At 26.6% G+C, this 18,932-nt stretch overlaps 1 protein-coding gene and 1 long non-coding RNA gene across 8 annotated transcripts in view; one reads left to right on the top strand and one right to left on the bottom strand.

Annotated features, from left to right (window-relative positions):
* Positions 1-12,309, top strand: part of LOC129947963 (insulin-like growth factor 2 mRNA-binding protein 1) — an 84,416-nt gene extending 72,107 nt beyond the window's left edge. For 4 of the 7 annotated variants that reach the window (XM_056058745.1, XM_056058744.1, XM_056058748.1 and 1 more), the window contains 5 exons: positions 448-618; positions 924-1,298; positions 1,416-2,124; positions 3,189-3,341; positions 4,145-12,309. In XM_056058745.1, coding sequence (XP_055914720.1) covers positions 448-618; positions 924-1,298; positions 1,416-2,124; positions 3,189-3,341; positions 4,145-4,363 — 1,627 coding nt within the window. In that variant the 3' untranslated portion in view covers positions 4,364-12,309. The remainder of the gene's footprint in view (positions 1-447; positions 619-923; positions 1,299-1,415; positions 2,125-3,188; positions 3,342-4,144) is intronic. The other 3 variants (XM_056058750.1, XM_056058749.1, XM_056058751.1) reach the window with 1 other exon arrangement.
* Positions 498-18,399, bottom strand: LOC129947964 (uncharacterized). Its single transcript, XR_008781797.1, has 3 exons — positions 18,292-18,399; positions 17,903-18,228; positions 498-628 (listed from the first exon to the last, which is right to left on the bottom strand). It is a non-coding gene; the product is annotated as an uncharacterized LOC129947964 (long non-coding RNA).
* Between the last annotated feature and the right edge of the window lie 533 nt (positions 18,400-18,932).

The raw sequence follows: 18,932 nt of genomic DNA, 5'->3' as shown, positions 1-18,932 counted from the left end.
GGATTCTTAAATTTCCGAATTCAAGCTTGTACTGCATTAAATAATATTGTATTCAGTAGATCAAAATCTAGAAAATAGATAAAAACAGATACAAATTTATTTCTGCATAAACAACAGCCAACAAATATTAAGAATTTTAAATAAAAATATTGTTGAAATCCTTAGAAAGTATGTAGATTAAAATAATATTTTTGCCTTTTAAAAACGCTTTGATTTGAAGTTTCCTAATCTATATAACGCAACATTCTTAAACTGCATATAATTTCCTTAGAAAATAATTCTAATTTCTAAAAAAATGTATTAAAAATTAAAAAAAAGTATTCAAACAAGAACATAACCATAAACACTTAGATACACAAAAGGCTTAAAAAATCAGATGATACACACATGAAAATTATTGTTTTTTTTTTTATTTTGTTATCCTTTTGTTTTTCTTGTTGTTCACAGTGTTTCATCAAAAATTTTGATTAGCGGCATTCCGCTGCAAACGCGTTTTGAAGACATCGAACCGCTTCTCAAGCCATTTGGCACCGTCAAACAGTGCGAGGCTGTAACTAGTAAGGATCCAAATACTCAGACCGTACATATAACGTTTGAGAATCCTGATCAGGCACAAAGGTATCGTTTTCTAAAAGATAAATGCGTTAAAAGTTTAAAAATGATAAAAATCAAAATCATACAATTCGATTGGGCAAATTCAAAAAAAAATTTAAAGCAAAAACAAAAACAAAAAATACGTATACACATTTTAAAAAAATGTATGTTTCAAAATTTTATTATAAATATTTTTGGCTATAAAACCGAACATTTTTGAACTCAAAATTTCTCCGTTCTCCTCCCTTTTTTGATTATGAAAATCCTTTAATTTGTTTATTTAGTAAAAAAAAAGAATGTTAAATAATTTGGTGTATGGATATTTTCAGAGCTGCTGGCGGTCTTAACGGTGTCGAATTCGAAGGTAATAAGTTGCATGCCGAGCAGCTGGACAAAAATCTGCGCCGAAACGCACGTAGCGCTCGTAATCAATACGCTGGGATGCCAGGTCCGGGTCGGCAAGCTGATTTTCCACTGCGCATATTGGTTCAAAGTGAAATGGTTGGTGCCATAATTGGTCGTCAAGGAAGCACGATTCGAACAATTACTCAACAGAGTAGAGCTCGTGTTGATGTCCATCGAAAAGAAAACGTTGGCAGCGTAGAAAAAGCAATCACCATCTATGGAAATCCAGAAAACTGCACAAATGCTTGCAAGCGAATTCTTGAGGTCATGCAGCAAGAAGCTATTTCTACAAACAAAGGGTAAGTTTTAATAAATTATACGAGTGGTTTTTGAACTTCCATATGCTCCATAATTAAGAATGACAGTTTTAGAATAGTTTTTATTTAGGAAATAATAATAATTAAAAATAATTACAGTGAAATATGTCTTAAGATCCTGGCACACAACAATTTAATTGGTCGCATTATTGGCAAAAACGGTAACACTATCAAACGGATAATGCAAGAAACTGATACGAAAATAACCGTTAGTTCAATAAATGATATAAGCAGCTACAATTTAGAGCGCATTATAACTGTTAAAGGCTTAATCGAGAATATGTCTCGTGCAGAAAGTCAAATAAGCTCGAAACTCCGCCAAAGCTATGAAAATGACCTTCAAGCAATGGCGCCACAAAGCTTAATGTTTCCTGGTTTACATCCGATGGCAATGATGTCAACACCAGGCAATGGAATGGTTTTCAATCCAAGCATGCCCTACACCTCATGTCCGGCATTTCCAATGGCTAAGACACCAGCGGCAGTTGTTCCTCCCGTCTTCCCAAATGATCAACAAGAAACAACATACCTTTATATTCCCAATAATGCAGTTGGTGCTATAATCGGAACCAAAGGCTCACACATTCGTAATATTATGAGATTTTCGGGTGCATCAGTGAAAATTGCGCCGCTGGAGACCGATAAACCATTGGAACAACAGACCGAACGTAAGGTTACAATAATTGGTACACCCGAAGGCCAATGGAAGGCACAATATATGATTTTTGAAAAAATGCGTGAAGAAGGCTTTATGTGTGGAACCGATGACGTACGGTTAACGGTGGAGATATTGGTAGCTAGCTCACAGGTAAATATGCTGTTACTTGCACTTTACGATTTTATAAAATAGTAGAAAGTTTAAATGTTAAGAATACTCTAGACATTTTTACGAAGTTAAGATATCAGTTTTTGTGTTTTTTTTATGAGTTGTATATAATCTGGAAAAACTTGTGTGGAGTTGGTCTTTTTGACAGCTGTCATTTTATTAACCGCAATTAAATAACACTCAACTGTTCGTGCTGCATGCCATAGAGCCTATGAAACAATTTATTGAAGGAAACTTTTGGTAAGCGAGTTATCTCGCGCTGTGGCCTATGGCATGGTCTCCAATATCGTAGGACTTAATACCTATAGACTATTTTATGTAGGGTTATGTACAATGGATTGTCTACCCAGATAAGCCCGTTTATACAGTCCTTAGAGAAGAAGACGTGGACCCTATTTATTTCCATTTATTTTTTTTAAAGAACATTATTGGATCAAACTACTAGTTTTAAGGAATTAATGCTTATTAAAGGTAATACTTCAATAATTGATAGACTTTGTTCAATTTCAAGAGATTTAGTTTGTACTTCATCTCATCAAGAAATTGAATGCTTTTAATTTTCCACAAAAGTGGATCCAACAATCTGAATTCAATTTGGTGTCATTTTGAAAGTACTTCAAAAGACGTTTGTAACGTGTTCTTTCCATGTCTCGACCTATTCTATTCGAACTGAGCCCAGAGTTATTTCATAAACGTTTTCATTGAAAAAATAATGATTAAATAAGCTATGTATTTCATTTATCTATGTGAATAGTTTAGAAGGTTAATAATTTTATAGCATATTGGAAACACCCAAATATATTGACAAAGAATAAAAACAATTATAAAACAAATGTTTCCAAATTTTAGTCTATTTGACAATATGAAAATAGAAGATAACGATGGCTTGGAAAAGACATAAACAACTAATATATATCAATATTAAAGATACCTTAATATTTCATAATTTTAATAAAAATATGTTTGATATTTGTGCTTAATCAAATTGTAACATGTTTGCATATGCATTAAAATCCTTACTAATATTTTGTTTGTTGTATTTTTAGGTTGGAAGGATAATTGGAAAGGGCGGTCAAAATGTTCGTGAATTACAGCGAGTGACAGGTAGTATTATTAAGCTTCCAGAACACAATGTTACTCCAGTGACGGGCGAAGAAGAAACAACTGTTCACATAATCGGGCCGTTCTTTAGTGTACAGGTAAGTTTTATTGGGCATTTTTATGGAATTAAAGTCGCTGATGAAAACAAAATGAACATAATTTGTTTATACAAATTTTATTTAATTTACACAAAAAATAATTTAAATTGGTTCATCAGACATGGCTTAAAAACTGCAAGATATAGCAATTTCCTTGTCGGAGAATATTTTCAAAAGATCTAAAAGATACATATGCTATATTCTTTTTATTCACAAAGAATGGTAGATAAGGATTTAAATCACCTACTATTTCTTTTACCTTGTATCTTTCGGAACTTTGGTACCCGTGACATGATGGTTACTGCGCTAGACTGTCATGCCAAAGGTCTTGGGTTCGATCCCTGCCTGTGCCATATTAGATTTTTCTTTAAAATGTACTGCCTCTTGTGAGTAATTGACAAATCCCCAAGAGTAGTTCTTGCCATTAGAAGTGCTTTCTCAAATTGACCGTTCGGATTCGATTTAAAACTGTAGGTCTTCTCCATCCCTAAAAACAGTACTCGCACCCATAAATGGTTGAGAGTTGTAAGTCACTAGGCCCTAGTTCTTATCAGACTGTAGCGCCACCTGATTTATTTATATTTTCATATTATTACAGAAGATACTTAAGGTACTTATTACTTCTTTTTAAGCAGAAATTGAAAATTCTTCTTCTGATAACACTCTTGAAAAGTTAGCTACATCTTTGCCTTGCAAGCTAACATTGAAAAAATTACAAAAATTATCTTTAGTATCAAACTATATTATAATTTATTTAAAAAGAGTTAACTTAAACTAATTTTTTTATTGAAATTTTTCTCAAGTCTGCTCAACGAAGAATTCGAGCGATGATGATGTCAACAAATCCACCGCCAGTCACTAAAAAGCAAAAAGCTGCTAAAGAACAATCATCATCAACCAGTGGGACCCAATCACAGCCCCAACAAATCCCACAACAGCAGCAGCAACAACAGCTACCACAGCAACAATCCTCTCCACCTCAACAACAGCAACATCAGCAATCTTCAAGTTCGAGTCAGTAAAGTAAATTGAAGTTTTTTTTTTATTTTTATTTTTTTTTATAAATAAGTAATTAAAACATTCGCAAAAAAATAAAGAGATAATTACTATAACTAGAAATTAACTCAAGTAGATGTATTTAAAAAAAAAAACAAACACTCACTAAAACAACCACTTCAAAAATACCCCACCCAGAAAATCGCAAAAATATATTAAATAGTTGGCATATTTGAATACTATAGCAAATATGTAATAATGCTTTTTAAATATAAATATATATATTTTTTTTTTGTATTTTCAAAAAAAAAATATTATTTGCTGTGAACCCACACTATAACGGTTTACGCACTGAACAGAATTTGTTTAAATAAAAATTAAATGGTATTTAAAAAAGTCCCGTAAAAAAGTAAATTATGTTAAACTAATATTGCATAGAAAAAAATTCCCTAATTTCATAGAATATATACCGAAAAAGAAGAAACACCCTAACAAGAACTTAATCAATTAAACTTTAAAAATATTAATGTCAAAAAGTTTTTGTTAATATTAAAAAAAAGGAACATAATAATATAACTATGATTAAAACTAAACAACCTTTCTAATATAAAAAGAAATGAATTGCCTTTTAAACGGTGCTGAAATGTAAATGATATTTTTATTAATTAATATTAATTGATTTACTTACTTCTATTCCTATAAATATTAAACATGGTTTAGCTTTTCTTTTTTTCAAACAACCGTTGTTGATTCTTGTAAGTTAATTAAAACAATTTTAATTTCTGTTAATCATCTTTCTTTTAATAAAATAGTGCACCAAATCAACAAAGCCAATAATCAATCAAAAATAGTAATAGAATGTTTCAATGTAAATTGGGTTTGATTGCCGTAAACAATCAAAATCATTTTACTTTGTCAATTTACCGACAATTTTTAAGCTATACTATGTATTCCTTTTATTCCAATTAGCTACAGTTATTTATACAAATACGTTGTTCTATAGACATTTTAAAAAAAAGTTGAATTGTTAATTCACTGTTATGTTCATTCTAAGGAAAAAAAGTTGTTCAATAGTTTAATTGTTTAAATTTAAAAATAATTCTTTAAACATATAGAAACTTTATAAAATTTTAATAAATGTACCACCAAACACAATATTCCGTTCAATCAGATCAGAAAATTTAAATCTTACAAACATTTTCGGCACTAAATTTAAAACAATGAAATACATTCAAACATTTCGGCAAAAATAAAAAGAGCTCTTACCTATCACATTATTCGTCATAATCAAACTACAAATTCCAATAAAACTAAAACTCAAACTAAAACTAAAACACAAACAAATTTCAAGATCAAACCAAATGGAAAAAATTTGATAAACGTTTTCGTTAAAAATACTGTGATAGTAAAATCATAGTAAAATTTCGATTATGACGGATTTCATGATACGGGCGAATAAAAATTATATCAAAATTTATTTTGGAAAGAAAAATTAAATTAACACTTAAAATAGGATTTCTACGAAAAAAACTTAAAATCAATAACATTAAAACTTATTTAAATGAACTATAAATACCTCAATATAAGTGCATTATCTTATATAAAATAATAAATTAATAAAAACAAAAATATTAATGGTTCGACAAAAAAGACAGACATTTTAAAAAGTTTATGCATGTCCCAGAATTGTGCCACTAAAAATAATAATGATTAAATTAAAAAAACGCATATCAGTTTCATTTTTAAATTGAGACAAAGTTTGCAGATAAATTAAGAAAATAAGAAGGCATCAAGTTTCAAATTCAGTTCTGTAAAACAAACTACTTAAGCTTAGACCGTGACTTTGAAGAAAACTTGAAGTTTTTGTCTTTTTGTTTCAAATATAATAATTGGACTTTAAATATTCGAACATTTCGTGGACAAATATCGATCTAATTTAAAAACACAAAAACATTGCATAGACATGCATTACTTTGCCATGCTTCAAAAATAATTCTTTGGAAATTCCTTCAAATGATACCAAAATCACAAAATTACATTTGGGCCATTTTTTTAAAAACCATTGTCCATACATTTGGAAAATACAAAAAAAGGCTTCAAATGAAACTTCAAAATTGTTTAAACAGAAATAAAAGAAAACTCGGGAAAATAGCTCGAAAACAAGAAAATTGTAAAACAAACAAAACATAAATTTATAAAATAAAATGCATTGAAGTGGGGTTCAATCTATAATATATATAAAAACAAAAAAATGAAAATTAAAAAATTAATATGTAAACATAACTTTTTTAACATTTTTATATATTTATATTTATATGAATATATTCTATATAAAGATTTTATTTTGTTGGAAAAATCGTATATTCAGAGAATAAATTTTTAATATATTTTATATATTTAATGAAAAAAAATAAAAAAATATAAAGAAACAACAATTTTAACTATTTAAGAATATGTATCGAGGAGTTGCTTTCTCAAACAAAATAATTTTGTTTCTAAAAGAACATCTTAAAAGCCTGAACGGCGACTATCATTTTGAAGCAACAAAAATCTTCCAGTTCTTTAAAAATGAAAAGAAGATTTTATGCTTAAGGCTCTCCCAAACCAATGGGAAAAAATTCACAACTTCAGAAAAAACTCAAACTGTTGTCTCGAAACTCGAAATATTTTCCATCGATTTGAAAGAGCCCCTTAAGTAAAGACATTTAAAAAAAATTATATTATTAACATAAATAAAAAGAGAGAGAAAAAAGTATTTTTATAAAAGTAAAACTAAAAAATCGATTCTTATGGAGAGAAAACTTTTTTAAATATTTATAGTGTTTAGAGGCTATTTATATCGTTATATATTTTTATTGTAAGAAAAAAATGTAAAAAAAAAAGTTTTTATTTATTATTTTAAAAGAAAAAATGTGAAGAAAACACTAACTTAATTTTTGTTGTTGATTTGAACATTTTGTTGTTTTCTTTTTTAATTGATTTCGATTTCGAAATTATTTCCTGAAAGGTTTTGTAAATTAAGAGTGTAAGTTGTGCCAAGTACTGGTTAAAGAAAGTTAAAATTAGTGTGATAATTGTTTGTTTAAGACGCGATTTATTTAATTAACATTAAAAAAAAATGAGATATGATATTTTTGGGATAGTTTTTTTTCTCTTTAAAATTAGTGTTTTTGCTAATCAAAATTAAATTTATGTAAATTATCGCCAAAGGTTTTTTTGTTCTAAAAATTTAAATATAAAATTGATTTTAATCATCATTATGGCGGGGAGTTTATCACACTGAGTTGATAATTGAGTTAAATCAATTATTGACATTGGGAAAAATATTGAAAGGAAAAGCACACATACAACAAAAAATTATCTCTCTTAATATAAAACAAAAAGCTTATCAAATCCTACACAACAAATGAAAACAACAAACTTACTTTTTTTTTAAATTTTATTGAACAAAACAAAAGAAAAACTAGTTTTATCCCAAATTCATTTTGGTTATTTCATGCATTTCTACACACACAAATTATTAAGTCTAAATTTTTTGTTTTATATAAAATCCTTACACATTTTTTTGAACATTTTAAAGTTTTTCGGGTACAAAATTCAAGTACAAATTGATCAGTAGAAAAATTATACATTTTAAATTTTCCTAATTTTTAATTTAAATTATACAAAAATAAAAAAAACACAAAATCAAAGCAGCAAAAATGCAATGACACCAACAAAAACCTAGGCATTTCAAATAAAATAACGATATAGATTTGCAGACGAGAAATTCATCCACTATAAAATAATAAAACAAAAAAACAACAATCGAATATTTTTTTGTTTTAAGAATAACAATCAAATCTTACCACCAAGAACCACTCCACAATAAATAAATAAAAAAAAATATTTTTTTCTTGCGCCTTAAAGCAAACAACAAAAACAACAAGCAAAAAGCACGCCCTAAAAATAAATTGATTACCAAAATATTTAAAGGTCTATATTAAAAACCTAATTGAAATAATATAAGCTCCTTTACCATGGTTTTCGAACAAATCAGATATTCATTTTACGAATGTGTTTCATTTCCAATTCTGGGAATGGTATAGTTTGCACTATCATCTGCCGATCTTTATGATCAACTATTTTTCAAAAATGCATTTCTGAAGAAAATATCACATGTCAGATTCCATGTTAAAAATCATTACTTATTGCTTCAAACAAAACAAAACAAAAATAAGGAAGAAAAACCCTCGATTTGACAATTTTATGAATTTGAACAAAAAATCCAAACGCAAATTCACAACAAAATAAAAATTAAATTTACTTAAGCCAAAAGTTAGCCAACAATTTCCTACAAAACGGCCAACATGCAAATTAATACGATACAAAAAAAAAGTTTGAAACTTAAGCTTCAAGTTTAAATAAAAATACAAATAAATAAAAAAAATATTAATTCAGACACAGCACACTGCCCAACACTTAATATATATCAAATTTCAAAACAATGATGAAAAATTTAGTAGTTATTTGAATTTTCAATTACCTTTTATGGTATTTGGAAAATAAAAACAAAAAATTCATTTAGGATTATAAGATACATATTAAAATTAAAACCAAAATTATCAAACCTAACAAATAAAACAAAAAATCAATTAAAAATATTATGTAAAAAGTCGTGGGTTTTTCGTATTTTATATGCATACACGTAACTACAAAAACAAAAACAAAAACTAATTAGAAAATAGCTCATGAACGTTTTATCGGTGTAAATTACTCGAGACGAAATATAGAATTATGTGCAATCAATGTGCTTAATTAAACGGGCATTTTATACAAAAAAAAGAACTTAATTAACAATCGTGACAATTTAGTTTTTTTGTTTTTTCCAAAGCTTGTTAAAGTTGTTATAATTTTCATACTATCTTACCAATAATAGAAACAAAAAACTAAACTAAAAAATAAATAAATAAAACTATGTTGTCCATTCTATAGCAACACTTTGATTGCACTCGAGTTTAAGAATGCTAAACCAATACAATTTACTTATATTCTCTTCATTCATGTTTGTAAGGGCAAAACAAAAGTCAGACTACTACAATAAATACATATATTGTATTATATGAGAATATAATATATATACTTACATATGTTTAAATTAATATACAAAAGAAAGTAAAACATTAAGATGTTTAAAAAAAAAAAAAAGCAAATTCAAAAAACAAAAATATAAATTTCTTAAAGCAGAAGAGAATTATGTCTTGTGTAAAGTCCACTTTATTTAATTTTATTAATTCTTTTGGCATTATTCATTTAGAAAATAAGATAGTAAGAACAAGCTAAATAATGTTAAATGTTATTTTACATAGAAATAATCACACAATGAAATTATAATAACACGAAAAAGAAAAAAAAATTCCAATTCAATTCAATAAACCAATATTTCCAAAATATTATAAAACAACAGAACACCCATATACACCAAATCCAAATAAATTAATGCAAATATTTAATAATTTATACATAAACCTACATAAATAGATATTCAATATACCTTATATAAAAGCCGCACAATCAAAACAAATAACCTTTACAATAAAATGGATTTTTTTTATTTTTATAATGTTATTTTATCAGTTTTTATTTGATTATTTTTTAATTTTTTAATTATGTAAATATTCGAAATATATATATATTTATATATATTTTTTTCTATTTTAACACTTTATGTTTAATATTAAATTTAAAAGTACATCGAAGATAATGCAAGACCACAATAATTTCTTGGAGACTGAGCTACAACATATTTATTTTATTTGTGGTTTTGAATTATTTTCTTATTCATATATATTTTTTATGTATACAGAAATAGTAATACAACTTATGAATCCATAATCAGATTTGTACATAACAAAAACAAAAAATAATTCTACCTATATAAACATACCTTTTGTATGTATTTTTCGTTTGTAAGCCTAATTATTTTATACACACTTAAGTATTTAATAAACCTTGTTTTTTATATAACCAATTGTAATGCAAAAACAAGAATTTAACAAAACAAAAATAACCTTATAATTTTAACAAAAACATAAATCAGTTAAACCTTAAAAACAAAATACATTTTTCAAATTAAGTTTTTGCAGAAAATTGTTATTATTTTAAAAATAGGTACCTCTAAACAATTAAATTAAATAATATTTTTGACTATTCTTTGCACTTCAAAATAAACAAAAAACATGAGTTTTTTAGTTTTATCATTTAAGCATTTCATTTCAAGAACAAACACAACAGAATGAAAAAAATGTATTTTAATAAAATTTAATTTAAACAATGTATATTTTAAAGATGAAGCAAAGAAAAGAAAACACCATACCCAATTTATCTTTTACACGACGACGTAATGATATTCTGAAAATAGTTGTTAGCATTTATATTAAAAATAGGAATAAAACAAGCAAAATACTATAAACTAAAACTATAGAATAGAAAATAGGAAGGCTTACTGGTTCTGAATAATAATTAAAATAAAAAAAAAACAAAATGGAGGGCAATTTCGGTTCAAAACATTTCACATTGGGCGGCTTGCCTGTGTGATAATAGTTTATTTTCCAGCCGTATCTTTTTTTCTGATGTGATATGTTTCGAAACGAAAGTTTTAATTTTAATTTAAAACTAATTTTACATAAACGAGAAATAAATTAAAACGTACTAGTTTCTTACTTTTATTTTCACAGTTTTAATATAAATGCTATGGATTTTTTTTATTTTGTTTACTTTGTTGTATTAAAATTATGTTTACACAATATCCATCTGCAATAGATCAATATATAAAACAAACAAAAAAAAAAATACAATAGAATTTATAGGTTCATATATAAATTGTAAAAAGGTTATTCAAAAATAAAATAAAAAAAGCGTCTATTTAAGAAAATGTTCCTTGATTGTGACAACGATTTACACAACAAAGATGTTTATACGACATCTTTCTTAACCAACCTACTAACCAATTCCTTACCGTAATAGTAACAATTTATTGTGTTTGTCTTTTTTTTATTTTTTTTAAATAAATATACATACATATATTGAAAATACAACAAAAAACAAAATGTATAAAGCCAAAAATATATAATAAAGAACTACAAAAAATATAAAATGCAAAAAAAAAACAATGAAGTAAAAGTAAAATGGAAACTACCTCAAAAGATATAAAAGTCTATATATTAATTATATTACTAAAGTCAAAAATAAAAATAAAAACAAAAAACACATCTAAATTGTACTATATATACTAGAAAAAAGGCGTTATGCAGTTTATTAAGAGTAAATAAAATAAAAAATGATAATTTCTTAAACAAATCCAATAAACTAAGAAAATAAAAAAGGAAACAAGTCAAAAATGTTTAGATTCTAAATGTAATATCAATATTATGTATGTCTATGTTTCTGGAGTTATTGTTTTATTTAAGTCTCTTTCAAATGTCAAAATACAAATACAAAAAAAAATATAAAAAAAAAACAGAAAACTAAAATAAAAAATACTTCAGCATTTGCTTTGAAAAAAAATCAAGAGTTTTATTAATGTTTTTTTGTTTTTTCAAAAACGCAAATACATATATAATATACTTTGTTTGGCAATGATATTTGTAGCATATTAAACAAAAAATAAAAACTTAAAAAAAACAATAAAAATTATAAATTCAATAAAAGTAGTACCTAATCATGTTTTTGGGATAAAATAATTGGATTTAAAAAATTTTAAGCATTATTGCATAATATATCAATATTTGGTTTAACATACGATAAAATAAAAAAGAAAATAGTATACTTTTTGGTCAGAAAAATTGTAATCAAACAAGAAAATTACTACAAAACGCTATGTTAAAAAATAAATAAATACAAAAATCAATAATCAATAATATCTTACTGTATTCATAAAAAAATGTCCAAATTTGATTAAGCTATCTTAAATAAAAATTGAAGTTTTTTTTTTTATGAAAGTATATTTAGTTTTATTTAAACGGAACAAGATTTGATTATTTTTTTTAAACAGGCTCAATAAAGCAGTTATGTTGTTTTGTTTTTGAAAAAGCTTAGAGTCCATGGAAGCAAATATTTTTATGTAGTCCTGGATTGCGAAAAATTACCGACAAAAATACATTTCTTGAAATCCTGTCTAATGATATTGAGCACTTAAGGGCACCTTAATGTAATCATATTTTAATTTTCTCTGTTGAATTTATTTTTATATATGAAATTTTAAAAAAGAGCATTAATACAAGATTTGCGTTCATAAATGTAAATACACTACATTACTGCAGTCGGTAACTCTGTTCAAAAAAAAAAACAGTCTGAATAAAAAATTTTTAATGGATATTTTGAAGGAATTTTGTTAAGACACTAAAACACCAAAACCCGTGTAACACAAAAAAAAAACTTAATTATTTCTGTCACACTTTTTTATAGGTGTCTAATTTGATGACATTTATGAAATGATTTTTGATATTGTATATCGAAGTCTTCATGTGTGTGCAGATTTATCAGATTCGTTTGAAGGAATAGCCACTAATGCATGTGTAAACGCAAAGACTTCAAACTTCACAAGCACACTAAATTCCTTAAGTTAAATAAAATAAATTAAATCTTCGGTTTAAAGGTTCTTTCGCAATAAATTTGTTGATTTATATATATTTAATATATAATTTTTGGAAGCCTGTCGTAATGCTGCATTTTAAAATACTCTACGGTCAAAATTCTGTATGATACTGTATGATCCTATGTGGGTATAATACTGGGGTGGAAACGCGTAGGGTGATTTGTTGACCATCACGTAAGGTGATTATCAAATTAACTATGTATAACTTTTTTGCTATGGTTATTAGCGAAAGCTATTTAGGTGTCACGTTCATATATTTAAATTTTTGTTTTTTGTGAGAAAGATAATTTGTGTGAACTTCAGCACCACTATAAATTTAAAATTTAGTGAAAAAAGTGAAAATATATCAAAAGTTAAATAATAAAAAAGTGAAGTAAACTTCAATGCAAATTTTCTATCAGAGCCCCAGAACAAAAGATGACTACAAAAAAGTTCAATTGCTGAGAATCAACTTAAGAAATAAAGCAAATATTTTGGCACTTACTTAAAACTATCAATTTTATTAGTTAAGGTCGATGGCGTATAATTTTAAAAGAAAGAAAATTAAGATATTATCCGACAAGAGAAGTGGAAATGATTAATGTATTTGCTGCATTGCACAACAAATGCATCACTCGCAATGTACTACATCCTGAACCAAAACGCAATGTTCTTTAAAACCATGTGTTTCATGTAGCGGCAGCTGGAGGTAACTCTTGGAGTTCAGCAGCCAAAAGAATCCTTGATGGTATTAGGGATGTTTTGTGTGCGAACAATTAGTTCAATAGAAATTTTGCTAAGCGAAATAAATTTAAAAAATAAACACAATATCAAGAAAATATTTGTTTTCAATAACTTTTTATTTAAGAAACAAACAATAAACCAAACTTTTAAATCCAAAACAAAACACAAAAAAAGAAACTTCCGAGTTAAAGTTTTCATGCTTGAATGTAGTAATTTTGGAACTGTTTACTACCAATAAAACAAATTAAATTCATGGTTATATCACAAGAACTCATTCGTTCATATATTTCAAGGCTATGAAATAGATTCCTATAAATCGAGTGCAATGAAATCAGAAATTTCAAATAACCATAACTTCAATGGTACAAAATCAAAATTAGACCTGAGCTGAGACATTAAAGGTAAGAAATTTAAAAATCTATTTTATCAAGTTGGGCCCTAGCTTGAATTTAAATAGACACAGGGGTGGGACTTTATATTTCAATTTAAACCTACTGATTTGTAAGAAGACGGTGTAGAAAATAAGCAGTGTTTCCATATTTAGCGTATCTATTTTCCTTCAGCATTTATGCCAGTTTGTTTTGTGAACTAAAAACTTTAAGAAATTAATTTTAAGTTACAATTTGTAAAGAAGCTGCGAAACTATATTTTTATGTAAATTGAGTGGTGGTAATCGAAGAAAAATAATCTTTCTTTGATGAATTCATTCATATTCAATAATTCTGTGACGAAAGTTATCCGACAAGTGAGCAGATGAACATAAGGTCGGTATTCATTTTGTATTGGGTCAATATTTATCAACTTATCAATTAATATTTAAAACTCAAAATACAGGCAAATACATATGTACACAAGTAAGTTCGATTTTATCCAATTGGTGATATAAAATTTTAGGTAATTGGAATCCATTTTTTTTTCTTTAATTTGTATTATAAAAGTAATTTGAAAATATCAACCAAATTGGTTTAAATTCGAAAAAAAACAAATAACGTTTTTTTTATAAAACAAAAAAAAACAAATCTTTGTCACCTCGAATATTTTGCGAAAAGAAATATATTTGCTCAAAAATGATTTGTTACTTAAATGAATAACGTTTTGTAACATCTGATACAAATTTTAGAAAAAAACATAGTGAAAAATATACCACTAAAGGTTTATAAAAATTTATTTTCGAATCGAATATCTTGGCAATAAATAACTTCAAACTAACTTTATTTTATTAAAAATACTACTTGCGCTTTATAGCAACTACATGGCAAGTTTTGCATTCGTAAAAAATTTCAAACTCAAGATTTTAATCAAACATGAAATTACGTTGGTAGAAAAGTCGAAAAAAGTCAGACGGACCCACTTTTTTCAGAAGTTTGATTGACTTCAAATTTTGAAATTAAGGGTTTGAGCCGATTGGCGTTAAGCGTTTTTTTTTTTAATTTTTTAAGACTAGAGGTAATATCAATTCCCATAGAAATTGTTAGGCAAGAAATCGAAAACTGAAATTTTCTTAAAAACAAAAAATTCAAAAATTAAATTGAACATAAAAGCGATTAAGCACCACTAAAGGAGTCTGATGATCGGGTTGGTCCCCGTGAAATAGCTATAACTCCAGCCTATGAACTTGGTGGTAGCACACACAAGTTGTTGTTGTTTCATTCTAAATTTTCAATTGTAAATTCGGCAAGCAGCTGCCTTAAACTGCGAGTATAAAATTGCACCGATAGTTTTTTTTTGTACTTTCATTACAATTTTTTTTCTTAATTTAACTTCTTTAATAAGAAAAATGTTTGTATTGCTCTAGAATGGTAACCCCCATACCACCGTTATTTAGTTTTTTAAGTTTTCTCAAGAATTAATCAACCGATTTCAGATTTCTGCACAGGTCCATATACTGGTTTAAAAGTATTTCATGATCAAAATTTTTGTTCTTTTTCAAAATTCGGTATCTTGAAAATTTATCATAATTAATTTTTTACGAAATTCAAATGTAAAACGAATATTAATGAGTTCTAAGTAACTGGATACCAACAATATTTTTAAAATAAAATTGAAAATTTTGTACATACACAAAAATAATTTATTTCTTTTATAAGAAATTAAGTTTTTAGAAAAATCTAATCACATTTTATTTTATAAAACACACAATTTTTATGAAAACAAAAAAAAGATATTTACTTGAAACTTTTTTATCTTACAAAAAATTGTTTCGATTAATATTTTGTTAAACATTTAGAAAAATCGGCAGATGAAAGGACTGACAAAATTTAAATCTTAAACGAAACACATAATTTAAGAATTTTTTCATCAAACATTACAGTAAAGTAACTAGCCGAAGAATAGAAATCTAGTTTTTACGTGAAAGGTGTTCCAGGCGCATAAAGTGAAATTGACTACTGATTCGTTATGATTCATGTACAGCTAATTTTTGTTTTACTGAATTTTAATGGAGTCGTGTTGGTTTTTTCTCTACAAAAAATATGAAATAAATAAATAACAAGTAAACGAAAGAAGTAATAATTTGGAAAGAACCTCATGTCAGCATATTGTAAATGTAAAAACACAATTCGTTTGAAGTAATACAACTATTTGAAATTGAAAAACTCATTTTAGTGAATGTCTATTATATATATTAATATTTAAATTCGTCTTCATACAATTATTGTTTTTTAAATTATTAATCTTTGTAACCAGTTAAAAAATTAAGAACAGCAAACTCTCCTTGTACAAAATTCATCAATAACAAAATTAAAATGCAATAGATTTCTGGATAATTTTTGCAAAAATGTCCAATGATATTCCGATTTGTCGAACATAAAATGTTGGCATTTCACGACGTTTTAAGGTCCCTAGAGTCAATGTGCGTGTGTCCATAGCTCAAGATCCAGAAGAGATATCGACTTCAAATAAATGTTCTTATACAGATAATAATGCGCAAAGATGCAGTTTTTTTACCATAACAATTAAAAAAAAAGTTATAATTTTTGGTAACCCAACATATCTCAGGAACCAGTAACGCTAGCGAATTGAATACAATTATATAATATGTATAATGACATTACTAAAAGATGGTAAACATTAATTTTCGACTAAGATACCTTTTTAAATAATAAAAAATATAGTTTTCAATATTGTGTTAAATTTTGAGAATGATAGAACTTTGTAAAAATAGAATTTCTATTCAAAAACCCTTCCTAAACCCGAAGATATTGACTTAAAACTTATTTCATTTTTCACAAACAATAAAACCCTAAAAACAAACATTACTAAAAGTTGGTGAATTAAATAAGGTATTGACTTCAAAATGATTTCATTTGTTTAATTTACAAGAAGTACAAGAAATACAAACTTTCAAGAAATGCTACTAAAATTGGTAAAAAACGGTTCTCGACCAAAAATCTCGTTAACAAAAATAGATTTGTAAATATAACTATTTCATCATATGCAAAATATTGTTACTAATGTTTAACTTCTCATAGGAAGTTATTGTAATATGTCCGATTTGTCAAATTGAAAATTTTGACATTTCTGGACGTATCAAGTTATCTAGAGTCGAAATAAAAGATTTTTAGAAAGATGTCTGTGCGTGCGTGTGTACGTACGTTCGTGACGTTTTTTTCGTCGTCCATAGCTCAAGAACCAGAAGAGATATGTATAGACTTCAAATAAATTTTGTTATACGGATAATAATGAAGAAAGATGCAGACGTTTTTTTATAAATCAAAAATTTCAAAAATTCGAAATATTGGTTTCAAACTTATTTTATCTCACATAAAAATGTATTGATTTCGACATTCAGTAAAAAAATAAAATCTAAAAATGTCGATATCATATGAACAAAAGAAGGTATTGACTTCAAATTAATTTCACTCATCCAATCTGTATTTGTTTATATGAGAAATAAAAACTTTTAAGAAATGCTACTAAAATTGATAAAAATTGGTTTTCGACTAAAAATCTCGTTAACAGTAATAGATTTTGAAATCAAACTATTTCATCATATGCAAAATATTGTTATTAATTTTTGATTTTTTTTAAATTATTCAATTGACAATTTTTTAACAAAACACGAAAACCTACAAACCTTTTAAGCAAGACTTATCAATAGACGGGATGGAAAGTTATCAGTGTGAGTCGCATCCCAGCCTCTTTTTAGTTAATTTTTTAGAATAATTTAACAGACAACTTTTTTAGCAAAACACGAAAATCTACAAACCTTTTAAGCAAGACTAATCAACAGACGGGATGGGAAGTTATCAGTGTGAGTCGCATCCCAGCCACTTTTTTATAAATTCTAAATAACGAGCCTTAACCATTTTTATTTAATGAAAGCACATTTCACAATATAATCCACTTGAAAAATTGCAAAAACGTCCATCACAAGAAGACATGCTTTTATTTCTGCAACAGCTTCCTGTTTAAGTTTAATAATGCAATAATACATGTCCTTATAGCTTCAAAGGTGTATATTCAAAAATTTTGTATCAATCCAAAACAATATTTAGCACAAGCTTAAACTTTCAGGCAACTGATTGAAAACAGCTAGAACAATTCAAAGGATAGGTACATATAATATAATTAACGTACATAATTAACTTCACATACTTTGTAGGTATGTATTTAATAAAACTGATTTTCCCATACGGACAACTTATTAATTTGTTGGAAAAAAAAAGTATGAAAACGTTTTTTACCGTCACAAATACAAAATTATCTAGGTATTCTTGATTCGAATATGTCTCTTCAAGTAAGTACAAAAGAATAAACAAAAACACTGTATTTTTATTCTACTCAAAAAGTGTAGTTTGTAGAGGAATAAATATTCGTATGAACACCGAGAGTGAATATAAAATATACATCTTCGTTCGCCGCAGATACCTACCTATGTACCTATCTATATATAAAATAAAAATAAATAATATTGTGTTTAAATTAATTTTGAGAATGTATATTTTGTTAATAAAGCACCGGCACTAAGACATACCGACATACTAATATTATGGGGGTTAGTATATTGTTATCAGCAGCAGCAAATAGGTAATGGATTTCGTTTCCCAGAATTCAGTTTGAATTTGTTTGCGTGTATCTAAAATTTCATAGATTGGTCTATGAGTAGAGCGGAGTTTAGATACACGTTTGGCTGCTTGTCTTAATATGTAGGGGTAGACACAGACATGGCATACTCAAATAATAGCCTTTATAATGATTTCTCTTTAATTGAACTTTTGATACCATTCGAAATGTAC

The sequence above is a fragment of the Eupeodes corollae genome, chromosome 2 (genome assembly GCF_945859685.1).
Source record: "Eupeodes corollae chromosome 2, idEupCoro1.1, whole genome shotgun sequence".
NCBI classification, from domain to species: Eukaryota; Metazoa; Arthropoda; class Insecta; order Diptera; family Syrphidae; genus Eupeodes; species Eupeodes corollae.
The sequence above is the reverse complement of the archived record's forward strand: the minus strand, read 5'-3'. Positions and strand labels throughout refer to the sequence as shown.